Source organism: Acomys russatus, chromosome 29 (assembly GCF_903995435.1).
Source record: "Acomys russatus chromosome 29, mAcoRus1.1, whole genome shotgun sequence".
Classification (NCBI taxonomy): domain Eukaryota; kingdom Metazoa; phylum Chordata; class Mammalia; order Rodentia; family Muridae; genus Acomys; species Acomys russatus.
Window position 1 is genome coordinate 24,814,501 of NC_067165.1, and position 13,735 is coordinate 24,828,235.

General features: G+C 42.2%; 1 protein-coding gene and 1 non-coding gene across 19 annotated transcripts in view; both read left to right on the forward strand.

Moving 5' to 3' along the window:
• The window catches only part of Pum1 (pumilio RNA binding family member 1), a 110,706-nt gene that overhangs the window by 34,442 nt on the left and 62,529 nt on the right, over nt 1-13,735 (forward strand). For 9 of the 18 annotated variants that reach the window (XM_051171517.1, XM_051171519.1, XM_051171524.1 and 6 more), the window contains 2 exons: nt 12,328-12,436; nt 13,326-13,504. The exons of 7 other annotated variants lie outside the window; for them this stretch is intronic. In XM_051171517.1, coding sequence (XP_051027474.1) covers nt 12,328-12,436; nt 13,326-13,504 — 288 coding nt within the window. The remainder of the gene's footprint in view (nt 1-12,327; nt 12,437-13,325; nt 13,505-13,735) is intronic. 2 more of the 18 variants (XM_051171518.1, XM_051171531.1) reach the window with 1 other exon arrangement.
• On the forward strand, nt 4,139-4,246 carry LOC127212155 (small nucleolar RNA SNORA72). The gene has a single exon (XR_007833527.1). It is a non-coding gene; the product is annotated as a small nucleolar RNA SNORA72 (small nucleolar RNA).

Sequence of the window (13,735 nt, forward strand, 5' to 3'; positions counted from 1 at the left end):
ACACGTGCCATTTTGCCTGACTTGTGCCTCCATCCCCACCCCCTTTTAAAAAATTAAGGAAAGGAAGACCAGGTAAGGTCGTAAGTGGCAATATGGAATAGACTCATTCCATTTTCTTGGGCACAGAAAAAGAATGGCTACAAACATGCTGAACAAATACTTTTTTGGGGGGGGCATGCTTATCACTTCATAGACATGACTTACTTTCCCTCCCCCCTCCTTAAGACAGGATTTCTCTGTGTAGCTATATTGGACTTTGTAGACCATGCTAGCCTCAAACTCACAGCAATCTGCCTGCCTCTGCCTTTCTGAGCGCTGAGATTAAAGGCGAGTGCCACCACACCTGGCTTCATGTTAAGCCTTAATCTTTCAGAATTTAGTTTTAGTTTGTGCTCCTCCATGAAGCTCTCCTCAACAGCTAGAAGCTATAGAAAGCATTCAGGTTGCAGGTGATTTATCCTGTCCTTAGTCCCCTTACTTGTCCATCCAGAATTCCAGGTCAGTCTAGGGTTGTGAAGAGGTGAAGAGGACGGATAACAGCAAAACTGAAAGGCCTTGCCCCTTTTCTGCACTTAAACACAGGTACCCAGTGATTGGACAGCGTTGCTGCCCTTCAAGTGGAGTCTGATAGGGAGGAGCCCTACTATGTAGCCCTGGCTAGCCTATATCTGCAGTGACCTTGCCTCTGTCTCATGAGTACAGGGGGACTGTAGGCATACTCTGCCATATGCTGCCAAGACATTTGTCACCAGGGTCTTGTACCAGATGAATGGGCTGCCCTTCCTGCATCATCTAAGGCATAGACATGCCCCTACTCTGTGCACATGCCAGACACAATGGTGTCGAGGAAGTGGGACTTACTTGTGCTATGTTGCTTGCTCAGATATGTATTAAACTATGATTTATGCAATTCTTGGTTTGGTTTTTTATTTTTATTCTTTTAAAAATTTGAGACAGGGGGATAAACATTGAGATGTAACAAGAATAAATTAATAAAAAAAAAATTGAGACAGGGTCTCATGTAGTGTAGCCATGGCTGTCCTGGAACTCATGGAGATCTGCTTGCTTTTGCCTTGTAAGTTGCCAGGATTAAGGGTGTGTACTGCTATGCCCAGAAAACCTTTCTTTTTTACAGTAATTTTGCTGTAAGGGATCAGAGAACATCAAACTTACTTCATTATATTTTGATTTAGTTCTCATAATGGGGCACTTAAAGTCTTTTCTATTGGTATTTCTGGTATAAATAGCAGCAATGAACCGGTCATTTCTGAGAGTGCATGACAAGGGCGCTCCTGTCTTCCAGAAGTGACAGGAAATTTGAGGTGCTGTCTATGTCTGGGTGTCTTTGAGGGGCTTGTTTCATGAAAGCAGTATGTTTTTGCAGTCTGTTTTACAAGTTGCTCCTGATATGCCTGTGTGTCCAAGAGATAGCCGGTAGCTCTCACTGATAGGTGTCCTAAAGAGCGTTAGCTCTTCAGATGGCCAGCTCCCTCCCCAAATTACAGTTCTTGGTTCCTCAGCAGTTCATAGTGGGCCTTCAGGGCACCTTAACGTCCTCTGGGTGGATGAAACACCAGCTTTCTATTTGGATCCTGTTATATTTGTCCTTTGTGTCTCAGTTGACTCTACAGAATAGATTTTCAGTTAAAACAACTTCAGCAAGCAATTGGCTTTCCTGGTCTCATTCTTCATTATGGTGGGCTTTGATTATTACCTTGTAATTACAGTTAGAAGGCAGAAGAGACGGTTTTGTGGTCAAGATCATATGCTCTTGCAGGGGACCTGGGTTCTATTCCCAGCACCCACATGTGGCTCACAGCTATCAGTAACTCCATTTCCAGATGTGATGCTCTTTTCTGATCTCTGAAGGCACCAAGCACTCACATAGTATACATGTAAAAAAAACCCTCACATATAAAATGAATAAATCTTTTTTGTTGTTTTGCTTTTTTGTTTTTCAAGACAGGATCTCTCTGAGTAGCCTTGGCTGTCTGGACTTGCTTTGTAGACCAGGCTGGCTTCGAAGCCACAGTGAGCTGCCTGCTCTGCCTCCCAAGTGCTAGTATTAAAGGCATGTGCCAACATGCCCGGCAAGTGAATAAATCTTAAAAAAGAAAAAGAAATTACAGTCACAAAAAAACCAAAACTTGCTTTGGGGGCTAGGGATGCTACCATATATTACAATAAATTAAGTAAAGCAGTTGCAAAGCTGAGAGGCATCTCAAGAGCTCTTAATGTTCTCCTAGAACTTCATACCTTAGGTACCACAGACCTATCCTCTGGCCCCGTTTCTTAAAGATTTTTAAATTTATTATTATGTATACAGTGCTCTGTCTGCATGTACACCTGAGTGCCAGAAGAGGGCACCAGATCTCATTGTAGATGGTTGTGAACCACCATGTGGGTGCTGGGAATTGAACTCGGGACCTCTGGAAGAACAGTCAGTGCTCTTAACCTTTGAGCCATCTCTGCAGCCCAAAAGAATTTCTTTAGTCACTATTGTGCATGCATGCATGTGCATCATTTGCGTGCAAGTATACTTGGAGGCTGAAGCAGGTAGATAGATCTCTGAATTTGGGGCCAGCCTGATCTACAGAGTAAGTTCTAGGCCAGTCAGGGCCCTCCACTAAAACAAAACAAAACAAAACAAAACCACCCAAAACCAAAAAGACCCCATCCAAACTTGGTCTCCCACTGTAGAACCCATACTAGTCTTGCACCCCAGCTTCAGCATCCTGGGTACTAGGATTACAGACACTCATTTGCTGATAGAAATTAATTCTTTTGTTTTGATTTTTGAGACAGGGTTTTTCTGTGTAGCCTTGGCTGTTCTGGGTTCACTTTGTAAATAAGGCTGGCCTTGATCTCACAGAGGTACAGAGATCTATCTACCTGTCTCCCAGAGTTTGGGATTACAGGAGTGCACCACCATGCACAGCTTAGAATTTAATTCTTTTCCACTTAAGGTGTGTGTGTGTGTGTGTGTGTGTGTGTGTGTGTGTGTGTGTGTGTGTGTGTGTGTGTGTGTGTGTGTGTGTCGGAGGTCAGTGTTGGCTATTTTAAATTCAAAATGGAAAGACTAAACAACTTTAATTGGCCAGCAGAGTGATTGGTGGGTTTCAGTATAGTTGTGAAACTAGTATTGAGAGGCATTGCTCCTGCTCATCACAAGTGTCTTAAGGACAACACAAAATTATTAGCTTCAGGGCTAGAGAGATGGCTCAGGGTTTAGTGCTACTCTAGAGCTGCCTTGTGAGTCCAGTGCTAGGGGACCTCGTCTGGCCTTCACGAAGTACACACAGGCAAGCATTCACATACACATGATAAAAATAATACATATCTTAAAAAAAATTCCTTTGCTTTCCACACTAAGGGTTCATGTAATGCTGGGCATTACATTCAGAACTTTGCAGGCTTGGCAAGCACTCCAGCAACTGAACCACATCCCTAACCCTGTCATATGCTGCTGTTATTACTTTTTTTTTTTTTTTTTTTTTTTTAAAGACAGGGTTTCTCTGTGTAGCCCCTGCTGTCCTCGAACTTGTTCTTGTAGACCAGGCTGGCCTGAACTCAGAAATCTGCCTGCCTCGACCTCTTAAGTACTAGGATTAAAGGTGTGCACCACCACTGCCTAGCTCATATACTTTAAAAAATTTTAAATTACTTTTATTTGCATTGGTAAGAAGGTGTGAGAATCCCTGCAACTGGAATTATACATAGTTGTGAGCTGCCATGTGGGTGCTGGGACTTGAACTCTGGTCCTTTGGAAGAGCAGGCAGTTTGCTCATAATCACTGACCCATCTCTCCAGCCCCTCAAATGCTTATTTTTAATGCAACAGTTGGCTTGTGATAAAGCCAGTGATCATTTTTATTACTCCTTAAATAATCTACCATTTGCAAATTTAGCTGCAACTTAAGGCATTCAAACTATATTAAATATTAAATAATACAGTATAATCTTTCATTGTGAATTGAAAATTATTAAAGTTGGTGGTAATTTAGGAGATTAACACCAACTTTCATAATTTTCAATTCACACTGGAAACAAATTTTGTCTAAGAGAAAAATGCTTTTTATTTGTAGTGAATTCTAGATCATTTAGCCTCAGTTTTTCTTTATTAGACTGTAAGTTGTAAACTGTTAAGGATATTGAAAATGTTGGAATTGACAGGCTAGACATCCATGCCCGTGTCCCCAGACCTAGTTCTTTCCTTAGGTTTGGCTTTCTAAATGCTGCTGATAAGCCATGCCTGGTGGGTTATATGACTGTTCTGTTTGATCATAAGATGGTTGAGATTATAAGACATCTTTAATTGGTCTTAAGAGTAACAACTAGCACTGTAATTGCACATAGTGCTAATCTGGCTTTTAAGCTAAAGAACAGGCAGGGGAATTGTGTGATTATCAGTTGCCATTAAATGAATTGTAAAACTATTATTTTTATATTTTTGTTTTCTAGGAAAAACGTTGAAATTGTGTGTGTATGCATTTGTGTACATGTGAGTGTGTATTTACCACTGTGTATTTGTGAAGGTCAGAGGACAACTTGTAGGAGTCAGTTCTCTCCTACCATGTGGGTCTTACAGATTGAATTTAGGTGATCAGCCTTGGTAGCAAAGCACCTTTATTTGCAGTCAGCCTGAGTCCCTACCAATTCTACAAAGAATTCATAATCTTGCCACATCAATAAGCACTGATTTTTTAAAAAATATTTTTTTCTAGACAAGGTTTCTCTATGTTAGCCTTGGCTGTCCTGGACTTACTCTGTAGACCAGGCTGGCCGCAAACTCACAGTGATCCACCTGTTTCTGCCTCCCGAGTGCTGGGATTAAAGGCGTGTGCTATCATGCCCAGCATTTTTTCCCCCCTTTTCTTTCTTTTTTTTTTTTTTTTTTTAAAGACAAGGTCTTAGTATGTAATAGCACAGGCTGTCCTCAAAGTCAGAATCCTTCTGCCTCTGCCTCCCAAGTTCTGGGATTGCAGGCATGTGCCACCATGCCTGCTATCATTCTGATCTTAAAAAATTTAATTTTATATGTATGTGGATGGACATGTGGAGGTCAGAGAACAATTTTAGGGGGCACTTAGCTTGTTCTCGGCACAATATAGGTTCTGGGGATTGATCTCAGACACCAGGCAAGCACCTTTACCTACTGGTTTATCTCATTGGCCCACTCTGGAATCTTGAATCAAAATGGAACAATGCACAAAGAGAAACAGACCTTTTCTTTAGAAATCTTTTATTACATTTGATGGAGGGAGAGAGGGAGAGGAGAGGAGAGAGGGAGCGTGAGTGTGCAGGTGCACATGTTCAAGAGGCAGGGGTGATAACTAACAAATGTGCATGTTGAGAAAGAATTTTGTATGTAACTCAGGATTGTGCTAATCCTCCATTAGTGTTGGGGTGCTAGGATTACAGGCACATGCCCTACTCTGTCAATTTGAAGAACTTTGGTTGAGATGAATTTTTGGGACTTTAGATGGCCCTTTATTCAAGTCTCATTCTTGTGGTGAGAGTTATTGAGCAGCTCAGTCTTTATTATACAGCTTGATGATTTAATGTCAGTATAGGTCATGGCATTTGTGAACACTTCTTGTATTGTCTCATTTGGCTTTATAACAGTGGTAGGAAGGGACTAGCTAAATCTGAGGGATTTACGGTTTTAAGAAGAAAGTTTTAGAAGTGCTGTTGTTTTCATGGACTTGTGAATTACCATAGTCACCACTGTAGCTCAAATTGCAGTCTCAGAAGGACTCTTTTCTGACTGAATTTCACCTTCTGTTAATGAAACGAGATAATGAGAACATATACTAAGAGACTTAAAGGATTTTCTCTTTCTAGAATCTTACAAGGTGGTTAAATGTTCAGTCATTTGAGGTGAAACGTAGGCTTGGAAATTTGAGTAGCCAGATAACATGATGGTACCTGATCGTGCCTGTGAGTTTGTAAGCATCCCTGTGTGTGTCTTACAAGCCAAACTTCTGATTGGAGTGGTGTGAAGGGGAAGAGAGAGGAGAGAAAGAGGAGAGAGTGGTAGTGGGGTGGGAGGAGATGCTGGAGAAGGGCGGGATGACAGCTGTGACATGGCTTACAAGTGTAAGCAGTTAACTAATGGTAGAGCGTAAGATAGGACAAGCGATACCCACTTGGTGTGTCTTTCTTTTGACTGGTGCGTGGGTTGGGGTTCGAGCAGGATAGAGCTTTCTGTAGCCCAGGCTGTTCTGGAACTCACCCTGTAGGCCAGGCTGTAGATCCGCCTGCTTTTGCCTCCTGAATGCTGGGATTAAAGGTGTGCTCCGTCACTGCTTGGCTTTTCCCACTTTCTTTTAAGTCCAGCAGAGAACCTCATGGATACTTCTCTAGGCAAATTTTAGTATTGGTCATACATGCTAATCCTCAGTACTAGCTTCTCTAGGTTTTGCAGAGCTGTACTCATGGTTCCTGTGGGGTTTGGTTGGTTGGCTAGTGATCTTTTTACTACAGTTACCTGGGTGACACTGTGCTAGCTTTGTCTATTGAACTCTCACTCCTCTCTATTGATACCATATTATTTCATTTGATGTTCGTGACAGACCATTTGCAAGGTTAGATAAGGAGGCATATAAAATGAATAGTCAGTTATGGAAGTCAGCGAGTTGGTATGCATTATCACTGAACTTTGAAAGACATCTTAGAATTTTTTTGTGTGTTAAGGGTTCCTTAATAAGGGATATAAGATGATTGTGTGAGGTTTCTGGTTTTAAATATTTGTTTCTGGTGTTTTTGGTTTTGGCCTTTGATAGATTACCATTGTCCTGGAACTTACATGTAGAACAAACATGCTTGTAAATTTGTGGCAGTTCTCCTGCCTCTGCTTGAGGTGTCAGGCATGTGTAACCATACTTCACTAAGTATAACTTTGTGTACTGTCTTTTTTGTTAGACTCAAAAAATGAAAAAGTGTTCCCAGGCAAAACGTCAGTTTCCCAAGTGTCTAATTGCTTGCAGAACAGCGCTTCTGTCTTGCTCTGTCAAGCATCACAATGTGTTCACCTGTTTAAGCATTTCCTTTGTGAACCTATGGTTTAGGAAGAGATAAAGTGGCATATTTCCCCCGTCTATTCAATTATGAATAACGTTCGATGGGATGTTATAGGGAAGGAGAACAAGGTTTGTTTTATTACTGAGGATGGTAAGACATCGTGCACACTCACCCCCCTCCCCTCTTAGTTTGTAGGTTTTGTTTCAAGATAGGGTTTTTCTGTATAGGTTTTGTTATCCTGGAACTCACTCTGTAGAGCAGGCTAGACTCAAACTCAGAGTACTGCCTGCCTCTACCTTCTGAGTGCTAGGATTAAAGGTGTGTGCCCGGCTCATTTGTAGATCTTAAAGCAGGTCTTTATTACTCATTCAGAGGAATTAGATTATGATATTAACCCCACTCTAACCAGAACAACAAGAGACTAACTCATAAAAGCCAAGTTGCAAGCTATTTCTGAGAGTCACTGTGGTCAGTGATCATATTGCTTGGCTACAGAGGAAGTTGGTTCTGAGAGGGTGCTAGCTGTTAGCGTTGGAGCCAGAGAAGTTACTGGGCTGATGGTTTTAGTGTTTGCTGTACTCAGGTTGACTTGTCTTGCTCCTTTTCATAGGTGTGAGCTTGATAGTCTTCATGTGCTCTTTTCTATGTGCCAACTGGGCTGATACATTCTGACTGCATCTGCTTCCTTGGCTTTGTTGGACCAGTTCCTAATTCCACCACCTTCTTTTAGAATTGTCAGGTCTTAATCTTTTACAGCCTAGTTTTCCCTTAAAGCGAATTTTGCAAAGCCTTACTGTGCTGTGTTTTTTGGCTGTAATGTCAGTACCAGGAAGCTGAAGCAAGAAGATTACCTAGACCCCTAAATCAGCCTGGGCTACTTAGTCTCTTCCAAGCCTGCCTGGGTTTACCTGCCCCACAAAAGAAAAGTCTGGCTGCTGGGAATGTTGCCCAGCAGCAGAGTGGCCTGAACATTTGAGCTTTGCTTACCATCAGTAATTCTGCCCCACCCCAATTCTCACAAATAGATTAAGGCTGCTTGCATTTAGATTTGTAGTGGTTGAAGTTAGGTCTGGCTGAAGTGAAAGTTTGGCAACTACTTGTTGGCATTGGCTTGGGTTGTGGAGTGCTGTAGCTCACTCATGCTGTGGACAGAATTATCCTCCAGAGGAGTGCTTGCTCAATCTGAATGTGCCTCTTGATTCTTGATCTTGCTTTATAATAGCTATGCTTTAACATCAGAGGTAAAGGTTGCTATCCTTACTTTTGTGGACTTTGAATATAAAGTTGAAGGTGTTGCTACTGCCTATTTCAACATGCAGAACTTTAAAAGCTACTTATTTTTAATGTGAAAGGGTTATAAGCCAGAGTATTGGAGAACATGCAATAGACAGAGGTAATTAATTAATTCATCTATCTATCTTCTTTCTTTCTTTCTACCTATCTATCTATCTTACAATGCTCTGCCTGCATGAGTGACAGAAGAGCGCATTAGATCACATTGTAAATGGTTGTGAGCCACCATGTGGGAACTGAACTCAGGACCTCTGGAAGAGCAGTCAGTGCTCTTAACCTCTGAGCTTTCTCTCCAGCCCTAATTATTTTTCCTTAAAGTAAAAACCGTTATACTTTCAGCACTGGAAGTGGAATGAGAAGTTTTTGTTGTTGTTGTTGTCAGCACTGGAAGTGGAATGAGAAGTTTTTGTTGTTGTTGTTGTTGTTGTTGTTGTTGGTGGTGGTGGTGGTGGTGGTGGTGGTTTTTTGTTTTTCCAGACAGGGTTTCTCTATATAACCCTAGGTCCCCGAACTTAAGTGCTCCGCCTGCTTTTGCCTCCTTGAGTGCTGGCATATGTCACCACTACCTATTGAGAAGTTATTCATATAATTAACTGAAGTGTTTGAAATGCACATGCACACATAGTCATGATTGGGTTAGTTTGCCCATTGTATAGCAGATCTCAGACAGCTCAGAAGGCCATTTTCTTTGTTTTTGTGACACAGGGTTTCTCTGTGTAGCCTTGGCTGTCTTGGAATCACTCTGCACACCAGGCTGGCCTTGAATTCACAGAGATTGCTTGTCTCTGTCTCCCAAGTGCTGGGATTAAAGGCGTGCGCCACCACGCCGTGCCTCTAGAAGGCCATTTTCTAAACCTCACAACTTCATAAGGCCTCTCACAAGCTGCAGACATGATTTCTACCAGGTTTGAATTTATGTTCAGTGTTATCAGAGGAGGATCTTCCAAATTTATGTGGTTGATGTCAGGATCCAGGTTTTCATGGACTCTTAGGATGAAGGCTTCAGTTCCTAGTGAATTGTTGGATAGAGAATTCTCTCGATTTCTTGCCAACGAGACCACTCCCCGGTGTGGCTCTCAGCATAGCAGCTGTCTAAAGTGAGCAAGCTGGGCAGTAGTGGTAGTAGGGCAAATGAAGCTGTTTAGGGCACCATAGGCTTTGACCTTAGAGCATCCCATTGTTAGGTCCTGTTTACAGTACAACTGGACTAGGTCATTTGGAGTCAGCTCTACTGCTTACCACAATTGAGTACAGACTTTACCATAACTGAGTACAGCTTTACAGTAAAGTGAGAGATGTTAGGTTCTTTGTAGAACTCAGATATTAAAGGGCTTAACTAAGCTTGCTTTTGAGTTTACCCAGATTCCTTGGTTCCGGGATGGCTTTGCTGTTTGTTTAGCACCCATGCAACTCACCCATTCTACCCTGCCTGGCCCCAATCAACATGCTGCACTCTGCTCTCCCACCTTCTTTTTCTATCTCTTGGGAACTTGATCAAATAGTGTCTGCTGTTCTCACTGATAACAGCTGATCTCCACCCCGCAAATGTTTAAGGAGCTCAAGCACTGTGTGGGTTACACTTAACATATGTCTAGTATTTGTTTTCTATTTTTAGTAGTAGAACTGGATGACTTAGTGAGCTAGGAGCACATTTTTGATGTGTATTCCTTTGAGGCTTGTTGCATCTGTTACTAATAGGAAGTAGACTCTTCACCTTAATTTTTTTGACATTGGTTTCAGTGTTTATTTATTTGTGTGCATATGCGTGTGTTTGTGGACATGTGTGCCACAGTGCCTGTTTGGAGGACAGCATGTGGAGTTGCTTCTGTTCTACTATGTGGGTTTCAGGATTTGCGCTCAAGTTGTCAAGTTTGGAGGCAAACACCTTTGCCCTCTGAGACACCTTATTAGCCTTGAAAATCTCCATCTTAGCAATGTGCCTCATGCTTGCTGTACTGTTTCCCTTTTAAGGAGTAGAACCTAGAAACATTTTGCTTTCATCTTCTCACCCACACTTGCTGCTTTTGTAGGTTGTGACAACCTAATAGAGTATAGTAAACAATATCAGAATCCTACATGTCTCCTTTGACCCCTCGAGCTGTAAGAGTGCTGCGTTTAGTTACCAACTTGATCAGTTATAGCAAGACCATGTGTTGAGCCTGGTACTTGTTGAGGCTATTCTTTTGTGAGTTTATGTGGAGAAGGGCGAAGATTGGGGAAAAAAAAAAAAAAGGCAATGTAGGTCTGGTTTTAATTTTACAGAACATTAAATTAACTATGAAGAGCTGTGGCCTCTTGTGCTGATACAAAGGGGCCCTAAATTGGAACTACTATTTGGTGTCACCCTCTTCAAAATAAGAAGGAGAATTTTGTCACTTTAAGATGGCGGAAGAGATCCAGCCAGTGAGTAAGGAAGTTTTATGGGCTTTTTGCATAGGCCATTTATAAGATGAAAAGGAGAAAAAGAATGTGAAAACAGCTCTTTTAAATTGACCCTAGTATAGTTAATAATTCTCAATATCTCTTCTGGAATTTGACCATGATTTTGTTTATGTCTGGTACCTCTGAATACATTTCTCAAGAAGCTGTTTGGTGAATATTGTACTTGGTACTTGCTGATGATGTTTCTGATTGGCTCAGTCCCTAAAAAACAAGTTTGACATCAGAAAAAGAGAGGAGGCGGCCAAGGGCAGTTTAATAGTAGTTCCCAGGGCACATCAGAATTACCTAGTCCAGGGATTCCTGGCTTCCTGCTCAGTTAGCTTTTTCTGGACACCTGTTTCTCCCTCTCTTTTCCCCTCTTCCTCTCAACCCACTCTAGTAAACAAACCCCAAAAAGCACCAAGGAAGAATTGACCGATGCTTGTAATTTAACTGTCCATCTCTGAGATAGCTTAGCACTTGGACAATTAAACATTAGACCAGCGTCTTTTTGTAAAGGTTCCATTTGAAACAGGTGGCAAACTGCTTTGGGTGTATGAAGGGACCTACGCCTGTGGAACAGTTTAGAACTTTTTGAGGGTGAGTTAGTTAACACTGTGCTGAGAAAGTAGTAAGTGGCAAGGCTGGAAAGCTGGGGTTTGTTTGTTTAGACAGCTTTGTTTTCTTTATTTTGCTCAGTGTAGCTAATAAGTTGGAAAGTTAAACCTGTCCAGGAAGAGAGCAGGTCCCTTGAGGTTTCTGATGTTTTACTTCTGGAAGTCAGCATTCCATTTCTGACATTGCACAAGTTCATTCTTCAGGCATGCCCCTTGATGCTCAGAACTAGTGATTACACAGAGTACACATTATCTCAAACTTCTTGATATCCTGTCTGAGGAATCGAAGTTGAAAGAAAACATAATTAGAGGAAATAAGAGGGAGATGTTTTATTAAGTAAAGCTGGTGAGCAGACCAAGAGTGATGGCAATCTTAAGGAAGTTTCCTTTGTAACAAGACTATTTCTTTGATTGAAGTCACTTTAATGTCACGATCAAGTATTGTTAAACCTAACAAAGGTCAGAAAGTTTGAGTTCCCTTCTGGAAGTACATGACTGGCTGTTCTCTCTTCCTAAAATCTTAGAATAGATGGTTGTGATAGGGATGCAGAGTTTAGTGGCCTGTAGCTGGGGTTTATAGCTGGGTTCATGTTCTTGCTTAAGTAACTTTGTATGGTCAGTTAGTGCATGTGCAGACAGCATTAACAGCCGCAGGCACTCTTTGGCAGTCAGAGCCCTCTTACCAAGCAGTTAGCTCATAGGGCAGGGCTTGTACTCTTACTTCCTCAAAACCTTCACATAGACTAAGTGAATGATTTTAGATATTTATGATTAGTGTCCCCTTGCACTGGGCCTTTCTGTGTCTTTTACCAAATAAGAACAGTGCTCTGATCTCAGCTGTGGAGCCAGAACACTTGATTGAGACCTTCAGGGCCCTTGAACACCTTCAGTACCCTTGTCTAAAGAAAGTGTTGACTGCTGTACTTTCATTCTTTATGAATTCTTTAAAAGCATCTATTATTTTTAATTTGCAGCAGCTCTTGCCAGGTAAAAAGTTTTGGGAAACAGATGAATCCAGCAAAGATGGACCAAAAGGAATATTCCTGGGTGATCAATGGCGAGACAGTGCCTGGGGAACATCAGGTAATCTAGCTCTGGCCTCTCTTCTGTGATGTATGCCTGTCGTAGAGCTCCCGTCCTCAGCACTTGGCGAGTCATGAATTCCACATTAGTGGCAGAAGCACACCAAGCAAATGTCCTGTCCTGTAGTACAATTGCTACTAAGGAGCTTAGATGATATAATATATTAAAAATAATTAACACAAAATCAAATCTCCGAAAATTTCTGAGGTGCTAGTCATAGAAGAGTGGACTCATTTGAAATGACCATAATTTAGCTCTAAGCTTTCCCTCTGTGCTGCTCTCAGCTTGCCTGGAATTGGAAAAATTCAAGCCTGTACTTTGAACTTCATGCGCCCCCCCCCCCCCCCCCCCCGATGTTCTGTGCCACATATGGGATAGTTAACTTTAAATATTCGTGGGACCAAATGAAATCACCAGGTGCAGACTTCCTTGTGATAGACTTCCCCTGAAGAGGGCCGGGGAGAGCTGGTGAAGGCAGAAACACCAACAGCAGAAAGAAGCCACGGCTTCTAGGGAGGGGAGACAAAGCCAGCACCGGACAAACTGTATTCAGGATAGTGCAAAAGGGAGTCCTCAAAAGATTTTTTTTTTTTTGTTGCCAGAAAAAACAGTCAAGGAAATTCTACAACTTGAAGAGGTGAACATTGGCTAGTCTACCTAGCTTTGTGAATTGCTGTACTCCTCTGCTCTCCTAGACAGAGGAGGGATGTGTTCCGTGTCCTCAGCTTATGTAGAATATCAGTGCTTATTGAAAGAACCAAGAGACCTTGGCTCAGCTGGCCGTGGCAGGCCTCCTGACTCCCTGACATTGGTTTATCCATGAGACATCACTCACAATTTGTTTGGGCCACTGGCTGCACTGTGTCATGCTTGTGTGTCTTTTTTGTAGATCATTCAGTTTCCCAGCCAATCATGGTGCAGAGAAGACCTGGTCAGAGTTTCCATGTGAACAGTGAGGTCAATTCTGTACTGTCCCCACGATCGGAGAGTGGGGGACTAGGCGTTAGCATGGTGGAGTATGTGTTGAGCTCATCCCCGGGCGATTCCTGTCTAAGAAAAGGAGGATTTGTAAGTTGGCTTGAGGAACTTGTTCCTATCTATTTCTTCTCCCTTTCCCCAATGCAAAATTAGCGTGTTGAGTTTCCTAGGTACTCACAGCACCCGTTTGTTTCAAACACTTCCATTGTAGCACAGAGCTCAGCAAGTGTAGCAGGAGAGGTGAACTGTAAAGATGGAAAAGTAGCGGTTTTCCCCCCTGGGGGTGGGGTGGGGGTAGGGTGTACATTGTTAGGTGAGGTA